This window comes from Macaca fascicularis, chromosome 19, assembly GCF_037993035.2.
Source record: "Macaca fascicularis isolate 582-1 chromosome 19, T2T-MFA8v1.1".
Taxonomy (NCBI): domain Eukaryota; kingdom Metazoa; phylum Chordata; class Mammalia; order Primates; family Cercopithecidae; genus Macaca; species Macaca fascicularis.
The window spans coordinates 45,157,315-45,183,394 of NC_088393.1; the positions used below are offsets into that span (position 1 = coordinate 45,157,315).

The 26,080-nt window shown below is 50.4% G+C and overlaps 1 protein-coding gene across 4 annotated transcripts in view; it reads left to right on the plus strand.

Annotated features, from left to right (window-relative positions):
- The window catches only part of SIPA1L3 (signal induced proliferation associated 1 like 3), a 310,244-nt gene that overhangs the window by 204,308 nt on the left and 79,856 nt on the right, over positions 1-26,080 (plus strand). For all 4 annotated transcript variants that reach the window (XM_005589068.4, XM_015441297.3, XM_045380076.2 and 1 more), the window contains exons 7-10: positions 344-447; positions 4,130-4,287; positions 14,439-15,015; positions 24,150-24,424. In XM_005589068.4, the coding sequence (XP_005589125.3) occupies positions 344-447; positions 4,130-4,287; positions 14,439-15,015; positions 24,150-24,424 (1,114 nt within the window). The remainder of the gene's footprint in view (positions 1-343; positions 448-4,129; positions 4,288-14,438; positions 15,016-24,149; positions 24,425-26,080) is intronic.

Consider the following 26,080-nt stretch of genomic DNA (forward strand, 5'->3'; position numbering starts at 1 on the left):
AGCTCCCGGGTTCAAGCGATTCTTCTGCTTCAGCCTCCTGAGTAGCTGGGACTACAGGTGCCCAACACCACGCCTGGCTAATTTTTGTATTTTTAGTAGAGACGGGGTTTCACCACGTTGGCCAGGCTGGTCTCAAACTCCTGACCTAGATGATCCACCCTCCTCAGCCTCCCAAAGTGCTGGGATTATAGGCATGAGCCACCGCGACTGGCCAATGTATTTAATTTTTAAGAGTGGATTGAAGTGAAAGCACCAAGTTAAAAACCAGCACAGATGGTACGTGGGATATGGCAAAAACCCAGAGGTTTTGGAAACATGGTCCTAACTGGCATTTCTGTTTCAGCCGACTCCACGGGAACCCACTCCCTCTACACGACGTACCAGGACTACGAGATCATGTTCCACGTCTCCACCCTGCTCCCTTACACCCCCAACAACAGGCAGCAGGTCAGTGATTTTCAGCAGAGGCACGGCTGCTGGATGTTGACTGCCCACCCACCAGCATTGGCCCTCCCAGTACCGTCCTGTGGATCATATGGAGGCCCTTGGCCTTGGAGGCCATCTTTACCGTAGTCATTTTCCCTGGGGGTTAGAGACCAGGCCAGGTGTGGTTCGAGATGTCACTTTGGCCCCAGTCTTTCCTGCTGCTCTTTGGGCACCCTGCTTGGCCCCAGCTACCCCGACTCCCCTCCAGGGCCTCTTGAGTCATCACTGGTCTTAAGAAGAAGAGTGAATCAGTCAACATTATTTTGACTGCAAGTAACAGAAACACCAAACTGGCTTAACTACAAAGAGATTTACTCGGTTATATAACTCTTAAGATTCTGGAGAGGGCTGGCCTCAGGTCTGGTTGTATCCAGGGACTCCAACAATATTAGGAATCCTCCCCATTTCGCACCTCCGCTTTTCTTTGCAGCAGCTTTATTCACAGGTGCAGGGCAGAGACACCTCCTTGTAGCCACAGGCTCACATCCTACCAGCTTAGCCACGCCAGCAGGAAGAGTGCTGTTCTTTCCAGTTGTCCCGAAGTGTTTCAGAACTGTCTCATTGGACCATTCACATGCCAGTCTCGGGGCCTGGGGTGGGGGTGGAAGGGGCAGACTGGCTAAGCCCGAGGCTCATGCCCACCCCAGAAAGGGTGAGTGGCGCCAGCTCAACTTGAAACATGGACGGAGGTTGGGATGGTGCTTTCCCAAACTAGATGGGTGTGGCTGCCAGGAGGAGGCAGGGATACTCGGTGGGCAGCACCACCAAACACCCATTGCCAGGAGGCTGCAGCTGTGACCCCGCTCCTCTCCTGGACTCAGCTTGCAGGCTGGGCCCACAGAGCAGTTCTTCCAGTTCCTAATGAACGGAAGCCCCAGAGTGTTGACAGTTTAGGAAGTCAGTGTACATGTTTTCCCATTTGGCACAAGTGACATTGTAGGCCAAAAATGGTCAAATATTGATTTCCTAAGGTTCATCTAAAAACATGCTATTAACAGCTTTGGTCTTAGGCCAGGCTTGGTGGTTCATGCCTGTGATCCCAGCACTTTGGGAGGCCGAGGCAGGCAGATCACCTGAAGTCGGGAGTTTGAAACCAACCTGGCTAATATGGTGAAACCCCGTCTTTACTAAAAATACAAAAATTAGCTGGATGTGGTGGCGTGTGCCTATAGTCCCAGCTGAGGCACAAGAATTGCTTGAACCCAGGAGGCAGTGGTTACAGTGAGCTGAGATCGTGCCACTGCACTCCAGCCTGGGCAACAGAGCAAGACTCTGTCTCAAAAAAAAAAAAAAAAAAAAAAAAAAAAAAAAAAAAAAGGCTGTTATCTCAGAATTAGACCTGAATTTGAGTTCTTTCTTTGCTACTTCCTAGCTGTGTGATCTCGAGTAAGTGATTTCACCTCTCTGGGCCTTGAGTCCCTCCTGTGTAAAATGGTTAGAATGGTAGTGCCCCTGTCTCAGGGTCATTAAGAAAGGTCCATACACTCCTGCGGCAACTGGAGCGTGACAGGGCCCGACACGCAGGAGGGGTGCAGGGAGCAGTAGCCGTTCCTGAGTAAGTGGGAGGCGTGCTGGAGAAAAGCTTGAGTCGTAAAGAAATGGGTTAGAATCCAGGCTCTTTCCCTCCGTCACTACATGACTTAGGGAAAATTACTTAACCTCTGTAAGCCTAAGTTTTCTCATCTGTAAAGCGGGGCAAAGTGAGTTAACACTTCTCGGGGTTGTTAGGAGATTCATTGAGAAGATAAATTGAAGAGACGGCTGTACAGTGTTTAGTACAGGACCAGCCATAGTCAATAGCTACTTTAGCAACTTGATTTAATGCCACTTAAAACACACATAAAGAACTAACCATTCAACAGTAGGAGTTGAGCTGCAAAGCGTGTCTGGAGTTCATGCTGTGAGCCACGTCACTTAGAGCTCCATGGGACTCTCGTCCGTGGATCTCCTGCATTGGCAGATTCCTTAACAGTTATGTAAATACTAGAACTGTGTAAATAAGAACGGTATAATAGGCTGGGCGCGGTGGCTCACACCTGTAATCCCAGCACTTTCGGAGGCCAAGGCAGGGAGATCACCTGAGGTCAGGAGTTCGAGACCATCCTGACCAACATGGAGAAACCCTGTCTCTACTAAAAATACAAAATTAACTGGGCGTGGTGGCACATGCCTGTAATCCCAGCTACTCAGGAGGCTGAGGCAGGAGAATCACTTGAACCCGGGAGGCGGAGGTTGCAGTGAGCTGAGATAGCACCATTGCACTCCAGCCTGGGCAACAAGAGCGAAACTCCGTCTCAAAAAAAAAAAAAAAGAAAAATAACAATATAATATCAGCAAATAAGCCAAACACGGTGAATACAGCGTCACCTGTGAAGATAACAGAGTCTTCCTCGGAGACTGACCAGCAGGGGAGAGAAGGTGTATTAGTCCGTTTTCACACTGCTAATGAAGATTTACCCAAAACTGGGTAGTTTATAAAGAAAAAGAGGTTTAATGGACTCACAGCTCCACATGGCTGGGGAGTCCTCACAGTCATGGCAGAAGGCAAAGAAGGACCAAAATCATGTCTTCCATGGTGGCAGGCAAGAGAGCTTGTACAGCGGAACTACCATTTTATAAAACCATCAGATCTCGTGAGACTTGTTTACCACCACGAGAACAGCACGGAAAAGACCCACCCCCGTGATTCAATTACCTCCCACCGGGTCCCTCCCACAACGCATGGGAATTATGGGAGCTACAATTCAAGATGAACTGTAGGGTGGGGACACAGCCAAATTATATCAGAGGGTGAGGGTCCCATAGGGCACTCGGAAGCCACAGCCGTCTTGACCTCAGTCAGGGTCCAGGGAAGGGGTGGCGCCATAACTGGCCCTGCCAGTGACCTGGGATCTGACTCTGCCATTGTCCCTGAGTGTGGCTTTGAGCAAGTTGAAGGGCACCAGCCTGTGCTCTCTGGATCATATTTATTGAGCACCTCCTGTATGCCAGGCACTGTGCTGGGTACTGAGGGTACAGCGGTGGGCATTGAACAAAATCCCTGTTCTCATGGAACTGCCACTTCAGTGGGAAGAGACAGGAAACAAAAGAAAGAGGGGAAAACTGTCTGTGCTGAGTGTCAATAAGTGTTAAGTAATGGGGACAGGAAAGCAAAGATCAGGGAGTGTTGTGGTGGGATGGATGTTGGATAACGTAGTCAGCAAAGGCCTCCCTGGGAGGGAGGTTTCTGCAAGACCAGAGGAGGTGAGGAAGGAAGCCACGTGGGGACTCAGGAAGAATGTTCCTAGCAGAGGGAACAGAGGTGCAGAGGCCTCAAAGAAGTGTTTCTGGCGTGGTTGAGGAGCAGCAGGAGGTGGGTATGGCTGCAGCAGAGTGAGCAGGGGCCATGGGGAATGTCAGAGAGGTGACGGGGGCCTGCCGGGCCATGGGGAATGTCAGAGAGGTGACGGGGGCCTGCTGGGCCATGGCAAGATGTTTGTCCTTTATCCTGAATGAGAGGGAACCACAGGAAGCTCGTTTCTTGGGCTGTGTGTGAGCAGGGAGCGGGAATGGGGGTGGGTAAGGAGCTGTGGCAATGGTCCAGGCAGGACCCCTCAGGCCAACCTGTGACACGTTCCTGTCCCCCTCTGTTGTCCTTTCCCAGCTGCTACGGAAGAGGCACATAGGGAACGACATCGTGACGATCATCTTCCAGGAGCCTGGCGCGCTACCGTTCACCCCCAAGAACATCCGCTCCCACTTCCAGCACGTCTTCATCATTGTCCGAGTCCACAATCCCTGCACTGATAACGTCTGCTACAGGTATGTCCCGCCACACCCGGTCCCCAGCAGTGCACGGAGAGAGGGGCAGGCAGCTGGCCTGCCTCCCCACACCATCTCAGAGAGTGGTTTTCTGCCAGAAAGGGGCGTGGCTCCCCGGTTTTGCTAAGGAAACCATCAGAGATTTGTATTTGCTTGTAATCTTTTGTTTCGAGTGACAGAAGACCCATCTCAATGTGGCTGGAGACAAAAAGACAGTTGTGTATATAAGCTCTCAAAAATGGCACGGTTAGGCCTGGCTGGATCTGCCCCCCTCTCCTGGGGGTCACCTTTCCAGCAGCTCTGAGGTGAACATCCTGCCAGCCACAAATCCCCCAAAATGAGAGCTTTTCTTTCCCAGGAGTTGCATCAGAAGCCCCTGAACTGGGGCTCACTGGCCCAGTTGGAGTTGTGTGCCTGTCCTAGAGCGAGAATCACCAGCCAGGCCTGGGCACCGGGCTTCAAGGACCGAGAGGCACGAGTGATGGCCCAGAGGAAAGTCGGGGGGAAGCAGGGCCTGCCTGTGGAGGTGGGCCCTGCTTTGGAGGTAGAATTGAGGTTTTTGTTGTTTAGGGTTTTTTTTTTTTTTTTTTTTAAAGACAGGGTCTTACTCTGTTGCCCAGGCTGGAATGCAGTGGTGCAATCATAGGTCACTGCAGCCTTGACCCCCTGGGCTCAAACGATCCTCCTGCCTCAGCCTCCTGAGTAGCTGGAGCTACAGGTGCACACCCCCATGCCTAGCTAATTAAAAAAAAAAATTAGTAGAGATGGGGTCTCTCTGTTTTACCCAGGCTGATCTTGAACTCATGGCCTCAAGCGATCTTCCAGCCTCAGCCTCCCAAAGTGATGGGATTGTAAGTGTGAGCCGCCGCACACAGCTGAGATCTTTTCCTACCTGTACATGAAGTGCTTTTTGTTCTTTCTGACGCTCCATATTCCATTGTATGGATGCGGGGTCATCTCCTGTCCTCTACTGATGGGTATTAGGGTTGTTGCTTGATGCAATGAACAGTCTTATTTATAGTCTGATTGTGCCTGAGTCCAAGCATACGGCTGTAAAAGAAATTCTAGAAATGGAGGTGCTGGAGCAGAGTACGTATATATATGCACTGATAGTCGCTGCGGAATTACCACGGGTCTACCAGCTGTCTCCCTCGGCTGGGCGAGGGAAGGGAGGGGCATCCCAGCCTGCAGCACTGGCTGTCAAGCACTGCTGTGCTGCACGTGTTGCCCACTGGCTACTGGGAGCCAGCACACTGCGTGGCAGGGCCTCCTTCCAGGCATGTCCCGGGACCTAAGGCCCCCGCTCCCCCTGCCCGTCGGTTCCTGGAACATGCCGCAGCAGCTAGAGTGCCTGCGCCTCAGGCCCTTTGTGGGGCTGAGGACTAATCTTAGATGAGATGGGAGATATTTACACACATGCACATGCATGCATGCACAGGCAGATGCACACACACACGCACACATGCATGCACACATCCATGCACACGCACACATGCACGCACATGCATGCACTCGTACAGGCACACATAAATACCTGCACACACATACGTGCACACACATACATGCACTCACACGGCACACATAAACACATGCACCTATGCACACACATACGCATGCACACACATGCACACGCACACATACACATGCACACACTGGAAAAGGAGGCAGCCTTCTTAGGATGCATCACAGGTGAGGGGTTGAGCTGGTCGGGGGGGTGACTTTCTCTTCTTCGTCCCCACTCTGACTTCCCCTCTCCTACTGGGGTCATCACATCAGCCTGCAGCCAACCTCCCACCCTTCCAGGCCCGCCTCTGCATGGTCTCCAGAGTGATTTCTTCTCTCTGACACACAAACCTTTCTTGTTTTTTATAATTTAATTTAAAGTATTTTTATTATGCAATATTTTAAACATGCAGAAAATCATTTAACAGACACCCATGTGCCCACCGCCAGCTTTAACAGATGTTAACATTTTGCTTTGTTTGCCTCAGCTCTCCCTCTTTCCTTCACTTTTTTTTTTTTTTTTTTTTTTTTTTTTTTTTTTTTTTGAGACAGAGTCTCGCTCTGTCGCCCAGGCTGGAGTGCAGTGGCTGGATCTCAGCTCACTGCAAGCTCCGCCTCCCGGGTTCACGCCATTCTCCTGCCTCAGCCTCCCGAGTAGCTGGGACTACAGGCGCCCGCCACCTCGCCCGGCTAGTTTTTTGTATTTTTTAGTAGAGACAGGGTTTCACGGTGTTCGCCAGAATGGTCTCGATCTCCTGACCTCGTGATCCGCCCATCTCGGCCTCCCAAAGTGCTGGGATTACAGGCTTGAGCCACCGCGCCCGGCCTCCTTCACTTTTAAAGAAAGAAAATGTTAGAGATACAACCGAAGCGACTCCTCAGCCATCACCCTGCCTTCCCATCCCTCCTTCCCCACAGGCCGCTGCTCTCTGGACAGACCTGACCCTGCCTCTCGCCTGTGGAGGGAGCCTGACCACAGCTCCCCAGCTTACCTTCTCCTGAAACCCCCAACTCCTGGCCCCCAACTCAGTGAATTTCTGATTGTCCTTCAAGACTGAACTCAGGGCTAGGTGCGGTGGCTCACACCTGTAATCCCAACAGTTTGGGAGGCTGAGGCAGGCAGATCACCTGAGGTCAGGAGTTGGAGACCAACCTGGCCAACATGGTGAAACCCCATCTCCACTAAAAATACAAAAATTAGCCAGGTGTTGTGGCAGGTGCCTGTAATCACAGCTGCTCCTCTGAAGGTTGAGAGAGGAGAATCGCTTGAACCCAGGAGGCAGAGGTTGCAGTGAGCCAAGACTGCACCACTGCACTCCAGCCTGGGCGACAGAGCAAGACTCCATCTCAAAAAAAAAAAAAAAAAAAAAAAAAACACTGAACTCAGATGAGCCTCTGACATCCTCCAGTGGTTCCTTACCTGCTCCAAGTGCCATTGCCCAACATGTTTCTGTCATAGCACACATCACACCATAAAAATGATATGATGGGCCGGACATGGTGACTCATGCCTGTAATCCCAGCACTTTGGGAGGCTGAGGCAGGAGGATCACTTGAGCCTAGGAGTTCAAGATCAGCCTGGACAACATAGGGAGACCCTGTCTCTATAAAAACAAATTACAAATTAGCCAGGCATGCTGGCATGCACCTGTAATCCCAGCTGAGGTGGGAGGATCACTTGAGCCCAGGAGGTCAAGGCTAGAGTGAGCCCCACTGCACTCCAGCCTGTGTGACAGAGCAAGACTCTGTCTCAAAAAAAAAAATTACATGGCTCTTGCCTCCTTTGACAGTAACCCCATCCCATGTCATGTTTAGCTTCCTGTATCTGTCACAGTACAGAGCTAGGCACATAGTGGACCCTAAAGCCATCTTTGCTTGCTGGAAAGACGCCTGGCCCCAGTGTTGTAGGCACTGAAAAAATAACGGTTGAATAAATAATTCTGAGTGTTGTAGCAACACTTACTGCCCTCCAGTGTTTAGGTGGCCACCAGGTCACCTCGTCTCCTGGTTGTGTCGTGAGTTGTCATCCTTTCTGTTTCAAGTGTGCCATTTCCGAATGACCACCCGCATCATCCCTGCAGCCTGTGAACTCTCAAAACCCAGTCGCTCCCACTGGGAAGTAAAGGACCAGCTGTTCTGATGGCTCAAAAACCTTCAGCCGTTTGCAATTTTATGATTCGTAAAATCATGAATCAGGAATATAGGAAAAGCCAAAATCTGTCACTGTAAGCAGCTAAGTGCTAAATTAAGAAGTTGCAAAGCTCAGCCGGGCGCGATGGCTCACGCCTGTAATCCCAGCACTTTAGGAGGCCGAGGTAGGTGGATCACCTGAGGTCAGGAGTTCGAGACCAGCTTGACCAACATGGAGAAGTCCCATCTCTACTAAAAAAAGTACAAAATTAGCCAGTCATGGTGGCAAGTGCCTGTAATCCCAGCTACTCTGGAGGCTGAGGCAGGAGAATCACTTGAACCCAGGAGGTAGAGGTTGCGGTGAGCTGAGATCACGCCATTGCACTCTGGCCTGGGAAACAAGAGCAAAACTGTTTCACACACACACACAAAAAAGAAGAAGTTGCAGAGCTCTTCATCTCTGTAAGGTGCAATCTGACTGCCCCATTCAGTAGAGAGAGGGACAGGGGAGGTCATCTCATCCATCCCCCTGCCTGGGGTAAGGCCATGCCTACAAGATTTCCCACAGAAGAAAATTTGCCTGGTGTGTGTGGCATTCTTTGAAGCATGTCCACTCTGGAAAATGCGTTTTTCTGTTAAAGCTATGCCCACCATACCTTGGTAGAAACGTGTTCCATCTGTCCACTTTTAAACCATTACTTTAGTCAGCATGGAGCACCTGTGCTGGGGAATCCACTCAGCCCAGAGCAGCACCCAGCCATGTGGCACTCCTGGGGCATGAAGGGTCACTAGACAGTCAAGGCCAGAGATGGAGAGTGAGGAGTCTGGCCTGATCGGCTGGGGTCCCGCAGTAGCTCCCTCTCTGGTCTCCTGCACATGCCCCATCCTCCCGTCCATTCTTCATGAGACAGCCACAGTGTTCTCCGCAGATTGCCAATCTGTTGTCCCTCTGCCAGCGTCTGCCTCCATTGGGAACCCAGCGAGAAGCAGATCTCCCTCAAGGATTTAACCAAAGGGAGTTGATGCCACTAACAGAGGTGTGGGGAGCTTGCAGGAACTGTGTGGGAAGATGCTGCATGCAGGGACTAGCCAGGGCAGGAGCCTTATACCCACCCCCAAAGCTTGATGGGCTCAGAGGGAGACGGGAGAAGTTTCTGAAAGCTGATGAGAGCTGTGGTCCTGGGAGAGGGGCAGCCCAACAGGAGCAGTAGCTGTAAGGGACCAAAGATGACAGCCATTGACGCTATCATCACAGCCCCTCAGGGAGGAAGAGAAAGAAATACTCCAGCCTTGGCCGGGCGCGGTGGCTCATGCTTGTAATCCCAGCACTTTGGGAGGCCGAGGTGGGCAGATCACGAGGTCAGGAGATCGAGACCATCCTGGCTAACACGGTGAAACCCTGTCTCTACCAAAAATACAAAAAAATTAGCCAGGCGTGGTGGCGGGCGCCTGTAGTCCCAGCTACTCGGGAGGCTGAGGCAGGAGAATGGCGTGAACCCGGGAGGCAGAGCTTGCAGTGAGCGGAGATGGCGCCGCTGCACTCCAGCCTGGGCGACAGAGCGAGATTCCATCTCAAAAAAAAAAAAAAAAAAAAAAATTCCAGCCTCTCTCCTCTTGTCTTCCCATCCCCTGCCAGTGCTTCCCATTGGCCAAACTCACAGGGCACAGGAACCCAGGTGACACAGCTGGAGAGATCGTCCTTCCTAAGCACAGAGCAGGGCAGGGAATGGCAGACTGGATCAGAGGAGGCAGACGGAATCGTTTCACCACCAGATCGGATCATTAAATGGTTGCCTGCTCTCATGATAAGGATTGGAAGTGCTAACCCACCAGGGCCCCGTGTGGCCTGGGCTCTGGTGACCTCACGGCCTCCTGCTCCTTGCCTTCTGGGCTCTGCCCACCCTGGCCTTCCCTAGTTGGCCGCTACCTGTGCTGCACCCCCTGGCTGCAGCACTCTCCCCCAGCTCTTCCTCTGGTTCCACTCAGCCCTTAGTTCCCAGCTTCATCGTCACGTCCTCAGAGAGGCCCTCCCAGATTCTCCCTGTCCAAATCAGGTCTTTCTCTAGTTTTGTCATAACCCGCCCTGTTCCCTTTCCTCGTCTTTATGAGTTTATCTCAGTGTGTTGATTTAGTATGTCCCTCCTCCTGGGCTAGAAGCTCTGGGAAGGCAGGGACCACGTTATCCCCAATGCCCAAGAGCATGGAGTCCAGGACGTGCTTGTCAAACAAATGGATGAGTGTCGCACTGTTACCTTTGTCAAGAGTTGGGGGTAAGGGGAGGGAATCAACAAAACCTGGGCAAACGTGTCATTGGGTTGGAGTTTCATGGAGTATTTTTAATCCATAATCTCTATTTTTTAAAATTACCCTACAGTTGGAAGAGAAACAGTAGGAATTCTGTCTTGACACTGTACTGACAAATAGAGGTTTTAATCAAGGATGAAAATACCATGCATTTTTAGGAAAACATAGTTAACTTATTGTATCACCTTGTGCCATTAAGAAATATAAACAGACCGGGCACGGTGGCTCACACCTGCAATCCCAGCACTTTGGAAGTCCAAGGCAAGCAGATCATGAGGCCAGGAGTTCAAGACCAGCCTGACCAACATGGTGAAACCCCATTTCTAGAAGAATTTTAAAAAAGAAAGAAAGAATCAAAAAAAAAAAAGAAAAAGAAACCTCGTCTCTACTAAAAATACAAAAATTAGCCGGGTGTGGTGATGCATGCCTGTAATCCCAGCTACTCAGGAGGCTGAGACAGGAGAATCGCTTAGACTTGGGAGGCTTGAACCCAGGAGGCGGAGGTTGCAGTGAGCTGAGATCACACCACTGCACTCTAGCCCAGGCAACAGAGCGGCAAGACTCTGTCTCAAGAGAAAGAGAGAAAAGAGCAGGCTGGGTGCATTGGCTCACACCTGTAATCCCAGCACTTTGGGAGGCCAAGGCAGGCAGATCACTTGAGGCCAGGAATTCAAGAGCAACCTGGCCAACATAGTAAAACCCCATCTCTACCAAAAATACAAAAATTAAAAAAAAAAAAAATTAGCCAGGCATGGTGGTGCACGCCTGTAATCTCAGTTACCCTGGAGACTGAGGCGGGAGAATTGACTGAACCTGGGAGGTGGAGGTTGCAGTGAGCTGCGATCTTGCCACTGCACTCCAGCCTGGGTGACAGAGCAAGGCTCCATCTCAAAAAATAATAATGAAAGAAACATGAAGAACATAACTCACCTGCCCTCAGTGAATATTCTGGCAGGTGCCTTGGCCTTTTTGTGCACTTTTAGCAATAATCTGCCCAAAGGCCACCGAGCCTCTATTTAATTTGGTCATCAGAGCATCACATCCAAGATATTCATCAAATCTCCAAATGTGACTCATCAACAGATCTTCTCCCTGTCCGGGCTCAGGGCTCCTTCCGCCCAGAAGCCTCAATGGGTGGAGAGCCTGGTTACCTCTCCTGCTTCTGCACCTTGTACTTCTCCTCCTCCCAACCCTGCTCACTGCCAAGTTCTGACCCATCCAGGGTTGGAGTGCAGGGAGGAAAAGGGAGGCAAGGAAGTGCCATGTGGATTGCAGCTGGAGCTGGCTGGCTGCTTGCCGGGCTTTTCCAGGGCTTCCTACACAGGCAGGAGACAGATCCCAGTCCCCTCGCTGCTGTAAGGATCACCTTGGGGCTGGGCGCGGTGGCTCATGCCTGTAATCCCAGCACTTTGGGAGGCCAGGGCAGGTAGATCATTTGAGGTCAGTAGTTCAAGACCAGCCTGACCAACATGGTGAAACCCTGTCTCTACTAAAAATACAAAATTAGCCGGGCGTGGTAGCAGGTGCATGTAATCCCAGCTACTTGGGAGGAAGAGGCAGGAGAATTGCTTGACCCAGGGAGGAGGAGGTTGCGATGAGCCGAGATTGCGCCATTGTGTTCCAGCCTGAGCTACAGAGTGATACTCCATCTCAGAAAAAAAAAAAAAAAAAAAAAAAAAAAGCCTTACCTAGGGGACCCCTCCTGCTGGGGGTTGGGTAGGGAGAGAATGGGGCTCACCCCCCAGCTTTCTCCACAAATTCCTTTTCTCTCTCCATAGTTTACATAGTGGGAAATGAGGTATAAGAGTTTGGGGGAATGGAGTTTTCAGATCATTTTCTCTTTTTTTTTCTTTTTGACACAGTGTCTCTCTCTGTCGCCCAGTCTAGAGTGCAGTGGCTCATTCTTGGCTCACTGCAACCTCCGCCTCCTAGATTCAAGTGATTCTCCTGCCTCAGCCTCCCGAGTGTCTAGGACTATAGGCATGTGCCACCACACCAGGCCTAATTTTCTCTTTACGTTCTCCTGAGTTGCTATCCTATTTCTATCATGATAGTGCCTCCATCAAATCCCAAACAGGAAGAGTTCCATTCTAACTTCCTATTACAATGAACTTTCTTTATTATTTTTTTCTTCTTCTTTAAACCTCAGCATCTACCACAGGAATGCAATGAATTTTCAAAATAACCTTTGTTGAGAAGACTTACAAGGTATACTTGTGTCACACAAGTGTTCAAAAGAACTAAACCTCATAAACATTCTACATCAGTCAGCTATTTGTGCAGTAAAGCTGTATAACAAACCACCCCAGAGCTCAGTGACAAACATTAATGTTTCTTTCTGGTTCACACATCTGCGTGTCTGCTGGAGTTTGGCTGGACTTGGTTCCAGGTCTGCTCCAGAGGTCCCTCATCTTCTGGGACCAGTAGACTACTTGGGGTCTGTTCACCCACAGTGATGGCAGGTGCTTAGCAGTGAGTCCCCCCTACCCAAACACACACACACACACACACACACACACACACACTCACTCTTCAAGCCTTTAACTTGGAAGCCGTTGGCCAGATCAAGTCACATGACCAAGATCCGTGGGGTGTGCCTGCCTCTGAAGGTGGAGAGGAGGGGGTGTATTTTTTTTTTAATATCTTCCCCAATTTAAATATTTTTAAATCTTTTAATTTAAAAGTAAACTTTAGGCTGGGCGCAGTGGCTCACACCTGTAATCCTAGCACTTTGGGAGGCCAAGGCAGGCAGATCACCTGAGGTCGGGAGTTCGAGACCAGCCTAGGAGAAACCCCGTTTCTACTAAAAATACAAAATTAGCCGGGCGTGGTGGTGGGCACCTGTAGTCCCAGCTACTCGGGAGGCTGAGGCAGGAGAATCGCTTGAACCCAGGAGGCAGAGGTTGCCATGAGCCGAGATCGCGCCACTGCACTGAGGGAGTGGATTTTTGCCAAACTATAATCTGATCTGCCACACAGTCTAAGTGTATTTAAAACAAGAATAACTGGACAGTCCTTGGAGAGTTACCCTTTGATGTCAGAGGATGTTCAGACATCTGCTTTATAGAAAATGTGTATGTGCCCTAACACTTTTTTGGTTTTTTGTTTTTTGTTTTTTGTTTTTTTTTTTTTGAGACATAGTCTCGCTCTGTACCCCAGGCTAGAGTGCAGTAGTGCCATCTCGACTCACTGCAACCTCCGCCTCCCGGGTTCACGCCATTCTCCTGTCTCAGCCTCCCGAGTAGCTAGGACTACAGGCGCCCACAACCACGCCCAGCCAGTTTTTTTTGTATTTTTAGTAGAGACAGGGTTTCACCATATTGGTCAGGCTGGTCTCGAACTCCTGACCTCAGGTGATCTGCCCGCCTCAGCCTCACAAAGTGCTGAGATTACAGGTATGAGCCACTGCACCCAGCTGACTTTATATTAGATTCCGAATCTGGTTAGCCAGCAACTTACTAATTAGACGTGGGCTTTCATTCTTCAGAAGGAAACCATTGGCCGGGCGCGGTGGCTCAAGCCTGTAATCCCAGCACTTTGGGAGGCCGAGACGGGCGGATCACGAGGTCAGGAGATCGAGACCATCCTGGCGAACACGTTGAAACCCCGTCTCTACTAAAAAAAAACAAAAAACTAGCCGGGCGAGGTGGCGGGCACCTGTAGTCCCAGCTACACAGGAGGCTGAGGCAGGAGAATGGCGTAAACCCGGGAGGCGGAGCTTGCAGTGAGCTGAGATCCGGCCACTGCGCTCCAGCCCCGGCGACAAAGCGAGACTCCGTCTCAAAAAAAAAAAAAAAAAAAAAAAGAAGGAAACCATTTGGCTGGGTGTGGTGGCTCACACCTGTAATCCCAACACTTTGGGAAGCCCAGGAGGTAGGATGACTTGAGCCCAGGAGTTTGAGACCAGCCTGGGCAACATAGTGAGACCTCCTCTCCACAAAAAATAGACAAGATTGCCTGGGTATGGTGGTATGAGCCTGTAGTCCCAGCTACTTGGGAGGCTGAGGCAGGAGGATTGCTTGCGGACAGGAGGTCAAAGCTGCAGTGCGCTATGATTGCACCATTGCACTCCAGCCTGGGTGACAGAGTGAGACCTGTCTCGATAAAACAAAACAAACAAAAAAACCCTATTCCTATTTTTTGATGGAATATTTTCTTTCTAAAGTGTCTTCGTGCCTTTCTTCCCACCATCTAAATAATCTCTCCCTCCACAGTATGGCTGTGACCCGATCCAAAGACGCTCCTCCTTTCGGCCCCCCCATCCCCAGTGGAACCACATTCCGCAAATCCGACGTCTTCAGAGACTTCTTGCTGGCCAAGGCGATTAACGCTGAGAATGCCGCGCACAAGTCCGACAAGTTCCACACCATGGCCACCAGGACCCGCCAGGAGTATCTCAAGGACCTGGCCGAAAACTGTGTCTCCAACACCCCCATCGACTCCACCGGCAAATTCAACCTCATCTCCCTGACCTCCAAGAAGAAGGAAAAGACAAAAGCACGGGCCGGCGCTGAGCAGCACAGCGCAGGGGCCATCGCCTGGAGGGTGGCGGCCCAGGACTACGCCCAGGGGGTGGAAATCGACTGCATTTTGGGAATTTCCAATGAGTTTGTGGTGCTCCTGGACCTACGCACCAAGGAGGTGGTGTTCAACTGCTACTGCGGGGATGTCATTGGCTGGACTCCAGACTCCTCCACACTCAAAATATTCTATGGACGAGGGGACCACATCTTCCTACAGGCGACAGAGGGCTCTGTGGAGGACATAAGGGAGATCGTGCAGAGACTGAAGGTAAGGGCAAGAGCCCGGCAACAGGGCGGCGGTTCGTATGGTTTCGGCCTCAGGAACCACTGAAATATCTCCCTAGCCCAGTCAGTTAGGCTAAGACATGCACTGGCCCCAAGAGAATCACAGTTGTCACTGGCACACTAGACATCTTGTGGGTTCTGCAGCTAGGTTCTTCCTCTGGAAGATTTTGTGCCAGAGATCTAAGGATCTTCATGCTGTTACCTTGGAAAGACAAGAGATACTTATTAACCTTGGACATTGATGGAAAGTACAAGTTTAAGCTTAGGTTAAAAATGTAGGCCAGGCCGGGCACAGTGGCTCACGCCTGTAATCCCAGCACTTTGGGAAGCCAAGGTGGGCAGATCACGAGGTCAGGAGATCGAGACCATCCTGGCTAACACGGTGAAACCCCGCCTCTACTAAAAATACAAAAATATTAGCCAGGTGTGGTGGCGGTCGCCTATAGTTCCAGCTACTTGGGAGGCCGAGGCAGGAGAATGGCGTGAACCCGGGAGGTGGAGCTTGCAGTGAGCAGAGATCACGCCACTGCACTCCAGCCTGGGCGACTGAGCCAGACTCCATCTCAAAAAAAAAAAAAAAAAAAAATGTAGACCAGGCGCCTTGGCTCATGCCTGTAATCCCAGCACTTTAGGAGGCTGAGGTGGTGGATCGCTTGAGCCCAGGAATTCCCAGACCAACCTGGGTAATCATAGTGAGACCCTGTCTACAAAAAAAAAAACAAGAAAATTAGCGAAGCATGATGGTGGTGCATGCCTGTGGTCCCAGCTACTCAACAGGCTGAGGTGGGAGGATTGTTTGAGCCCAAGAGGTTGAGGCCACAGTGAGCTGAGATCACGCCACTGCACTTCAGCCTGGGCAACAGAATGAGACCATGTCTCAAAAGAAAAAAAAAAAAGTTTAAGAGTACTTTCTATAATAATTAAAATAAAATGAAAAATGTCCAAACCATTAAAGGATAGGGCAGAGGGGAAAGGAGGAAAAAATACAAGAAAGCACAAAGGAACATAAAATGATATGGCAGGAATGAGTTCCATGTTAGCAATCACAGTAAATGTGAATGCTTTAACTTGCCCTATTAAAAGACAAAGACTCACAGTCTAGGTAGAAATCTTCCCCTAAACCCCTTGTGGACAAAGCAGACAAACCAAGAGTGGCAGATTGGTGACAGCTGAGTTGCTGTCTGCCTGAAGCATTGTGCTGAGAAGTACTCAGGCACCATCTAAGCTCCACGAGAAAGAAGACTGTGGTCAGTGATTGCCTCTGCAGTGGGTTTGGCAGAACGGTGTGGCATGCATGCTAAATAAAGATAGCATATAACACGGCAGTTCAGAGCACAAGATCTAGAGTCAGAAGGCCTGTCTTCAAGTCCCAGCACTGCCACTTACCAGCTGCATGACCTTAAGCCAAGTTATTTAGCTTCTTTGTGATTCAGGTTCTTCAACTGAAAAGCAGGAACAAGAATCATTCTGCATTGCTGGATGCAGTGGCTCATTCTTATAATCCCAACACTTTGGGAGGCCAAAGAGAAAGGATTGCTTGTGCCCAGGAGTTTGAGACCAGCCTGGGCAATATAGTGAAACCCTGTTTCTAAAAAAAAATTTTTAATAAATTAGCCAAGGCAGGCGGATCACAGGGTCAGGAGATCAAGACCATCCTGGCTAATAAGGTGAAACCCCATCTCTACTAAAAATACAAAAAATTAGCCGTGCATGGTGGCGAGTGCCTGTAGTCCCAGCTACTCGGGAGGCTGAGGCAGGAGAATGGCGTGAACCCAGAAGGCGGAGCTTGCAGTGAGCTGAGATTGTGCCACTGCACTCCAGCCTGGGTGACAGTGCGAGACTCTTTCTCAAAAAATAAAACTAAAAAAATAAATTAGCTGGGCATGGTGATGCACGCTTGTGGCCTCAACTATTCAGGAGGCTGAATGGGATGATCACTTGAGCCCAGGAGTTTGAGGCTGCAGCGAGCTATGATCACACCCCTGCACTCCAACCTCGGCAACAGAGAAAGACCCCAGCTCAAAAAAAAAAAAAAAAATGAAAAAGTGACTAGGCGCGGTGGCTCACACCTGTAATCCCAGCACTTAGGGAGGCCGAGGTGGATGGATTATTTCAGGTCAGGAGTTCGAGACCAGCCTGGCCAACATGGTAAAACCCCATCTCTACTAAAAATACAAAAATTAACCAGGCGTGGTGGCACACACCTGTAATCCCAGCTACTTGGGAGGCTAAGGGAGGAGAAATGCTTGAACCCGAGAGGCAGAGGTTGCAGTAAGCCGAGAGTAAGCCACTGTACTCCAACCTGGGTGACAGAGCAAGACTCTGTCTCAAAACAAACAAACAAAAGCAAACTCCAGTGTTTCTCCCCACCCCTCTCAGAGGTTTCCTGACTTCGTAAAACAGAAGTCCTCTACTCAAATAAGGTTTTAGGGAAAAAAGGTCAAGTCCATCCCTCCGTTTGCGGATGTCAGAGCCTTGGCATCAGCCTGGGCTCCACTCTCTCTCATGCCCACATTCGTCAGCTCCACTTCCGCAGGCAGACGCCAACCGCCTCTCCCACAGCCCCCACCCTGGCGCCAGCCAACCTGGTCTCTCCCGGACACTTTAGGTAGTGTCCTTTCTGGTCCTTCTTGCCCCTGCCCTTGCTTCTCTGTGGCCTGTTCTCGACATGGTAGTGAGAGCAATCTGATCACATCACTGGTAGTGAGAGCAATCTGATCACATCACCTCTCTGCTCTAAACCCTCAGGTCACTGTAGGTTAAAGCCTCAGTCCTTATCGAAGCCCATGAGGCCGGGTGTGACCTGACTCCCTGTCGACTTCTCTGACCTCACATCCCTGTTGCTGTCTCTGCCCCAGCCATGCAGACCTCTGGGATTTCATGTGCATGCTAGGACGGTGTCCAGCCTCAGGGCCTTTGTACTGCCTGTGCCTCTCGCTGGAACACTGCTCTGATCACCACATGGCTCGCTCCCTTTCCTCCTACAGGCCTTTGGTCACATGTTGCCTTGTCAGTGAGGCCTTGTTATCTAAGATTGCACACCCCCTCCCCTGGCTTGCAGCACATTCTCCCGCTTTGCCTGCTTAACCACCGTCTGCCATGCACTGTGCGTTACGTGTTCACTGCCATGTCCTCAGCACCTAGGCCAGCATCTGGTGCACAGTAGCCGCTGAGTGAGCAGGAACCGAGTGTAGGCACGAATGCATTGTACGCTGCAACAGCCATAATAGCGAGCTTCAAGTAGGCGCCAGCCGTGCGTCAGACCCTGCTCAGCACCTTGGGTGGTTTTGCGTCTCTTGCTCGCAAAAGCCTGATGAGGTAGATACCATTCTCCTCTTCACTTTGCAGATGAGGAAACAGGCCCAGAGATACCTTGACTTGCCCAGAGCCCAAAGAGCCTGGGTTTTTGGATTTTTCATTTTGTTTTGTTTTTTGAGACGGAGTCTTGCTCTGTCCCCCAGGCTGGACTGCAGCAGTGCGATCTCAGCTCACTGCAACGTCCACCTCCCGGGTTCAAGCAATTCTCCTGTCTCAGCTCCCCAAGTAGCTGGGACTATAGGCGCCCGCCACCACACCCAGCTAATTTTTGCATTTTTAATAGAGATGGGGTTTTGCCATGTTGGTCAGGCTGTTCTTGAACTCCTGGCCTCAAGTGATCCACCCGTCTTGGCCTCCCAAAGTGCTGCGATTACAGGCCTGAGCCACTGTGCCCAGCCAAGCCTGGGTTCTTAAACGCTAGGCTACTCCACCTCCCCTAATCCTCACAGCAGCTCGCGTTTTTTAAGCAGCGACCATGCCAGGCACTGTGCCAGGTGACATGTTTTACCCACATCCTCACTGCTACTCTGTCCCACGCCCACCCCCGTTCCTACTGTTGGCGGAGTCCTTTTAGAGCACATTTCCACAGCCATACCCCCACCCCCACCCCCAGTCTCAACGCCCCAGAACCTGCTGGGGAACCAGTGGGCCAGGGAATGGTGACATAAGCCATCTCCCATGAAGGGGCAGGCCCACCTTGAATGACTCATGACAGCAAGTTTCTCTCTTTGTGAAGCACCCACAGGGTACAGATTCCACACTCTCCCCGGCAGGCTGACTTGACTGCCCCAGACATCCTGAACTAATGGTATTCCATCACTGGTTAATTGAGTGAGTGTTACTATGTGCCTGGCCTTGGCCTGGGCAGTACTGGGACGTAGCACTGACCGTAACAGACCCAGGCCTACTTTCATGGGGCACCTCTCTGGGACAGATATTAAACACACAGTTACATGTGCCAAGAGCTTGAAAGGGGGGTGTGGAGGATGCCAGGAGAACCTATCAGATGGTGCTGAATCAGACAAGGAGAAGGTCTCAAATCCATGGGTTGGATACAATCCCAGACATATTAAGTTAGTTACCAGAGTTTAACATTTAGAGCAAGCTTGTCCAACCTGCAGCCCAAGACGGCTTTGAATGGCACCCAACACAAATTCATAAACTTTCTTAAAACATTATGACATTATGAATTTTTTTGTGATTTTTTTTTTAAGCTTATCAGCTATCATTAGCATTAGTGTATTTCGTGTGAGGCCCAAGACGATTCTTTTTTTTTTTCTTTGAGACAGTCTCGCTCTGGTCGCCCAGGCTGGAGTGCATTGGTGCAATCTTGGCTCACTGCAACCTCGACCTCCCAGGTTCAAGCGATTCTTGTGCCTCAGCCTCCCAAGTAGCTGGAATTACAGGCGTGAAACACCATGCCCAGCTAATTTTTGTATTTTTAGTAGAGACGGGGTTTTGTCGTGGTGACCAGGCTGGTCTCAAACTCCTGACCTCAAGCAATCCACCGGCCTAGTTTCCCAAAGTGCTGGGACTAGAGATGTGAGCCATTGCACCTGGCCCCAAGACAGTTCTTCTTCCAATGTGGCCCAGGGAAGCCGAAAGATTGGACATCCCTGATTTAGAAGATTTTGGCTGGATGCGGTACCTCACGCCTGTAATCCCAGAGCTTTGGGAGACTGAGGTGAGAGGATTGCTTGAGGCCAGGAGTTCCAGACCAGCCTGGGCAACAGAGCGAGACCCCATCTCTACCAAAAAAAAAAAAAAAAGCCGGGCGCAGTGGCTCTTGCCTATAATCCCAGCACTTTGGGAGGCCGAGGCAGGCGGATCACCTGAGGTCAGGAGTTCGAGACCAGCCTGGCCAACATGGTAAAACCCAGTCTCTACTAAAAATACAAAAAGCTGGGCATGGTGGGTGGCGCCTGTAATCCCAGCTACTGGGGAGGCTAAGGCAGGGGAATCACTTGATCCTGGTAGGCGGAGGTTGCAGTGCGCCGAGATCGCACCACTACACTCCAGCCTGGGTGACAAGAGCGAGACTCCGTCTCTAAAAATAAAAAGAAAAGAAAAGAAAAGAAAGAACACGACGTGGAAGTTTCATCACTTCATATCCTGTTGGTCAAAACTGAGTCATCTGTCCATACCCAGCTACAAAGGAAGCAGAGAAATGTGGTCCCCAACTTGGTGGCCACGTGCCCATCAAAACTCTGTTTTACAGAGGAGGCCTGGACCTAATTACCAAAAGGCAGAGGCAGGGGGAATGGAAAACAAACAGCATTGGCAGGCCTTGCCACAGCAGTGTTTGCTGAGCTGTTGCCTACTCTCTCTCTCTCTGGACTCTATGGAAGGTCGGGCCTTCCAAGGAACCGCCTGCAACTGAGGGCTGGTGTGGCCTAATTGATTGTGGGCACAGACACACAGGACTTTGCTTAATAACCCACAGCCAAACTCCTTGGACACAAGAGGGACAGCTTCAAAGGGAAGAAGAATTTTGACTCCCAGAGCAGAAGGAATGGGCTAGGACGAATCCAGCCACAGCTTTCTCTTCTGAGGCACTAAGCTACACCTTTGCTTTCAAATGAATTTTACTTTTTTGTGGGTTTTTTTTTGAGATGGAGTCTCACCCTGTCTCCCAGACTGGAGTGCATTGGCGCGATCTCAGCTCACTGCAACCTCCACCTCCCGGGTTCAAGTGATCTTCCTGCCTCAGCCTCCCAAGTAGCTGGGATTACAGGTGTGCACCACCACGCCCAGCTAATTTTGTATTTTTTTTTTTTACTAGAGATAGGGTTTCACCATATTGCCCAGGCTGGTCTTGAACTCCTGACCTCAGGTGATCCTCCCACCTCAGCCTCCCAAAGTGCTGGAATTGCAGGCATGAGACATGGCACCCAGCCCAATTTTACTTTTTTTTTTTTCTGAGACAGAGTCTTGCTCTGTCGCCCAGGGTGGAGTGCAGTGGCAGGTGATCTCGGCTCACTGCAAGCTCCACCTCCTGGGTTCACGCCATTCTCCTGCCTCAGCCTCCCGAGTAGCTGGGACTACAGGCGCCCGCCACCACACCCAGCTAATTTTCTTTTTTTTATTTATTTATTTATTTTTTTTTTTTTTGAGACGGAGTCTTGCTGTGTCACCCAGGCTGGAGTGCAGTGGCCAGATCTCGGCTCACTGCAAGCTCCGCCTCCCGGGTTCACGCCATTCTCCTGCCTCAGCCTCCCGAGTAGCTGGGACTACAGGCACCCGCCACCTCGCCCGGCTAGTTTTTTTTGTATTTTTAGTAGAGACAGGGTTTCACCAGATAGCCAGGATGGTTTCTATCTCCTGACCTCGTGATCTGCCCGCCTCAGCCTCCCAAAGTGCTGGGATTACAGGCATGAGCCACCACGCCGGGCCGAATTTTACTTTTTAATTATAGAAAATTGCAAGCATACACTAAAGCAAAAGGAATCATATAAGAAGCCCAGTCTTGGCTGGGCACGGTGGCTCACACCTGTAATCCCAGCACTTTGGGAGGCCAAGGCAGGTGGATCACCAGAGGTCGGGAGTTTGAGACCAGCCTGACCAACATGGAGAAACCCCATCTATACTAAAAATACAAAATTAGCACGCCTATAATCCCAGCTACTCGGGAGGCTGAGGCAGGAGAATTGCTTGAACCCGGGAAGTGGAGGTTGCGGTGAGCCGAGATTGCACCACTGCACTCCAGCCTGGGCAACAAGAGTGAAACTCCGTCTCAAAAAAAAAAAAAAGAACCCAAATCTTCATCACCAGCCCAGCCTCAGCAGTTACTGACCCATGGCTGATCTTGTTTCTTTCTTCCCTCCCTCTCTTTCCAAATTATTTTGAAGCAAATCCTAGACATCCTATCATTTCATCCGTAAACTCTTCAATATTTATTTCTAAAAGATACAAACTCTTAAAACATAAGTATCTTGTCATCATACATAAAATAAAAAATTAACGATAATTCCTTATTGTCAAATAAACACATTGTCACCCATGAATGGGCTATAAAATCAATCACAGAGACAATTTTTTTTAATTTTTGATTTTAATTTTTATTTTTAAAGACAAGATCTTGCTCTCACCCCAGCTGGAGTGCAGTGGCACAGTCATTGCTCACTACAGCGTCAGTCTCCTGGGCTCAAGCCTGCTTTGCACCTTAGCCTCCCGAGTAGCTGGGGCTGCAAGAGTATGCCACCATGTTCAACTAATTTTTTTTTTTTTTTTTTTTTTTTAGTGGAGAGGAGATCTTGCTATGTTGCCCAGGCTCATCTTGAATTCCTGGGCTCAAGCAGTCCTCCTGCCTTGGCCTGGGAAAGTGCTGAGACTACAGGCGTGAGGCTCTGCACTCATCCTGAGTTACAACAATGTTAAAGGTTAGATATCTTAGTCCATTTAGCCTGAATATAACAACATACCTTAGACTGGGTAGTTCATAAGCTAGAGAAATTTATTTCCTCCCGGTTCCAGAAGCCAGGAAGTCCAAGATAAAGGCACCTGCAGGTTCAATATCTGGTGAGGGCCCCTTTCAAATTCACAGATGTCACCTTCTTGCTATCACAGTGGAAGAGGTGAACAAGTTCCTTGGGCCTCTTTTTTTTTTTTTTTTTTTTTTTTGAGACCGTCTCACTCTGTCGCCCAGGCTGGAGTGCAATGGCGCAATCTTAGCTCACTGCAACCTCCACCTCCCGGGTTCGAGTGATTCTCCTGAGTCAGCCTTCCGAGTAGCTGGGATTACAGGCAGGCACCACCGTGTCAGGCCTCTTTTATATGGGCACTGATCCCCTTTATAAGGGTTCTGCCGTAGTAATAGTATGGGAAACAATGAAAAGTGTCACAGTGTGCCTCAGTGAGTAAAGATAAGACTATTTTATGAAGCATTGTTTTGGTCATACATGTTTCCCCCACTTTCCAAATTCTCGCCATCCAAATCAGGAACCAAACAAATTCAGTGACATTTTCAGGTAAGTCCTTTACCATCCAAACTCTTCTTGCTATCCACACTCAAGAATGTGACAGATTTGAATTGCAAGGAATATTTGTGTCTGTGGGCCTGTGTGTAAAACGTGAATGTGTAGAGTAGTTTGTGACATAAAATTATTCCTTTTCTTGGCCAGGCGTGGTGGCTCACGCCTGTAATCCCAGCACTTTGGGAGGCCAAGACGGGTGGATCACTTGAGGTCAGGAGTTCGAGACCAGCCTGGCCAAAATGGTAAAACCCTGTCTCTACTAAAAATACCAAAATTAGCCAGGCGTGGTGGCACACACTTGTAATCCCAGCTACTCGGAAGGCTGAGGCAGGAGAATCGCTTGAACCCAGGAGGCAGATGTTGCAGTGAGCTGAGGTCATGCCGCTGCACTCCAGCCTGGGTGACAAAGTGAGCCTCTGTCTCAAAAATAAATAAATAATAAAATAAACAAATACCGCAGCCCAGAGGACATGCCAGTGCCACTCACAATTCATTGGCCAAAACACGTCCCAGGGCCCCACCCAACCACAAAGGAGCCAAGAAGTGCAATCCCACTGACCCCAAGAAGGAGGGAGGTCGGGGCCTTTGGAGCCATAGCTCATGACCTCCATTGTCTCTGCAAGGTTAGAAGCCACTGGGTTGCATAGCCACATTTCCCCTCCAGAAATCAGGAAGCCGGGCTGGGACCGGGTGCGTGTTTCCCCTTCAGGTCTCCTGCCATCGCCCAGGAAGGTATTAAAAGATGGGAGTCAGCAGGTTTTTGACCTCAAAGTGGGGAAACTGACCCAGGCAGCTTCTGAGGCTCGATCCTGCCTGTGGCCTGCAGGTGATGACCAATGGCTGGGAGACAGTGGACATGACGCTGCGGCGGAACGGGCTCGGGCAGCTGGGCTTCCACGTGAAGTACGACGGCACGGTGGCCGAGGTCGAGGACTACGGGTTCGCCTGGCAGGCTGGCCTCCGGCAGGGCAGCCGACTGGTGGAGATCTGCAAGGTGGCCGTGGTCACATTGACCCACGACCAGATGATCGACCTGCTGCGCACCTCTGTCACCGTGAAGGTGGTCATCATCCCGCCTTTCGAGGACGGCACACCCCGGAGGTAAGGGCCTCCGCCTTTCAGCCGGGTGGTGGGTGGCAGCTCACAGATCGCTGGCATGAGACCTCCCTGGCACTGTCACTTGAGGTCCCAATAGAGGGGGCATAGGCCCTTCTAGGCAGGAATAATGGCAATGGTGACAGGATGGGGAGGGCGCATCTACAGAGCGCTTACTGTATGCCAGTTACTGGTTTAGCCCTTCACATATGCACGATCCCATTTAATCTCCACAGTTGCCCTGTAAAGGGAGAACCTCATTCTTCCTGTTTTCTGCATGAAGCACACGATGTTAATAGTCGCTTGCCTGTGGGCCCCCCACACTTCATTCATTTGTTCAAAATGTGTTTATTGAGCCCCTGCTATGTGCAAGCTCTGTTCAAAGTGACCACAACAAAGTGCCTGCTCCTTTGGGGTTTGTGTTCTACAGGGAAAGACAGGCCGTGAAGAAATAGGTGTGTCACACAGGATCAGGTAGTGCGAAGTCTCAGAAGGGAATTAAAGCAGGATAACGAAGGGGCTGCAGCACAGTGGGAGAGCTGCTTACAAGGCGGGCAGAGAAGGCTCCATGGGGAGGCAGCCATGTGGTTTTCTGGTCAGCGGGCTCCCGACGGGAGCTGGCCAGGGCACAGCCTCCCCAGTGTACATAGGTGGTGCATTCCTGGAGTGCAGGGAGGCCGGTGTGGCTGGAGCAGAGCAAGCAGGAGTGAGAGCTGGGAGCAAAGGACAGAGAGGTGACCAGGCAGATGGTGTGGGCTTCATGAGCCATGGGAGAAGCTTAGGTTTTATTCCACGCACACTGGGAAGCTGGTAGGTGACTTACTTCTTTTGTTTTGTTTTGTTTTTTTGTTTTGTTTTAAGATGGAGTCTCGCTCTGTCACCCAGGCTGGAGTGCAGTGGCGTGATCTCAACTCACTGCAAACTTCACCTCCCGGGTTCAAGTGATTCTCCTACCTTAGCCTCCCGAATAGCTGGGACTACGGGCGCGTGCCACCACGCCCAGCTAATTTTTGTATTTTTAGGAGAGACGGAGTTTCACCATGTGGCCCAGACTGTCTTGAATTCCTGACCTCAGGTGATCTGCCTGCCTCAGCCTCCCAAAGTGCTGAGCCTCCCCAGGCTGTTTCATTTTTTAATGGAACATCTCAAACATAAAGTGTATTACAAGTATCAAAACATATCATGTACCCCATAAATATATACACCTACTATGTACCCACCAAAATTAAAAAGAAATAAGGCTGGGCGCAGTGGCTCACGCCTGTAATCCCAGCACTCTGGGAGGCTGAGATGGGCGGATCACGAGGTCGGGAGATCGAGACCATCCTGGCTAACATGGTGAAACCCCGTCTCTACTAAAAAATACAAAAAATTAGTCGGGCGTAGTGGTGGGCGCCTGTAGTCCCAGCTACTCAGGAGGTTGAGGCAGGAGAATGGCACGAACCTAGGAGGCGGAGGTTGCAGTGAGCCGAGATCGCGCCACTGCACTCCAGCCTAGGAGAGAGAGCGAGACTCCATCTCAAAAAAAAGAAAAAAAAGAAATAAAAAGAAATATCCTACTGCAGGGAACAAAAGTATACTGGGCCCTCTGAGCACTTACCAACATGCGGCCAGGGTTTCGTTTTTTTGTTGTATTATGTCCATATCCTCTTCCTGCCCCAC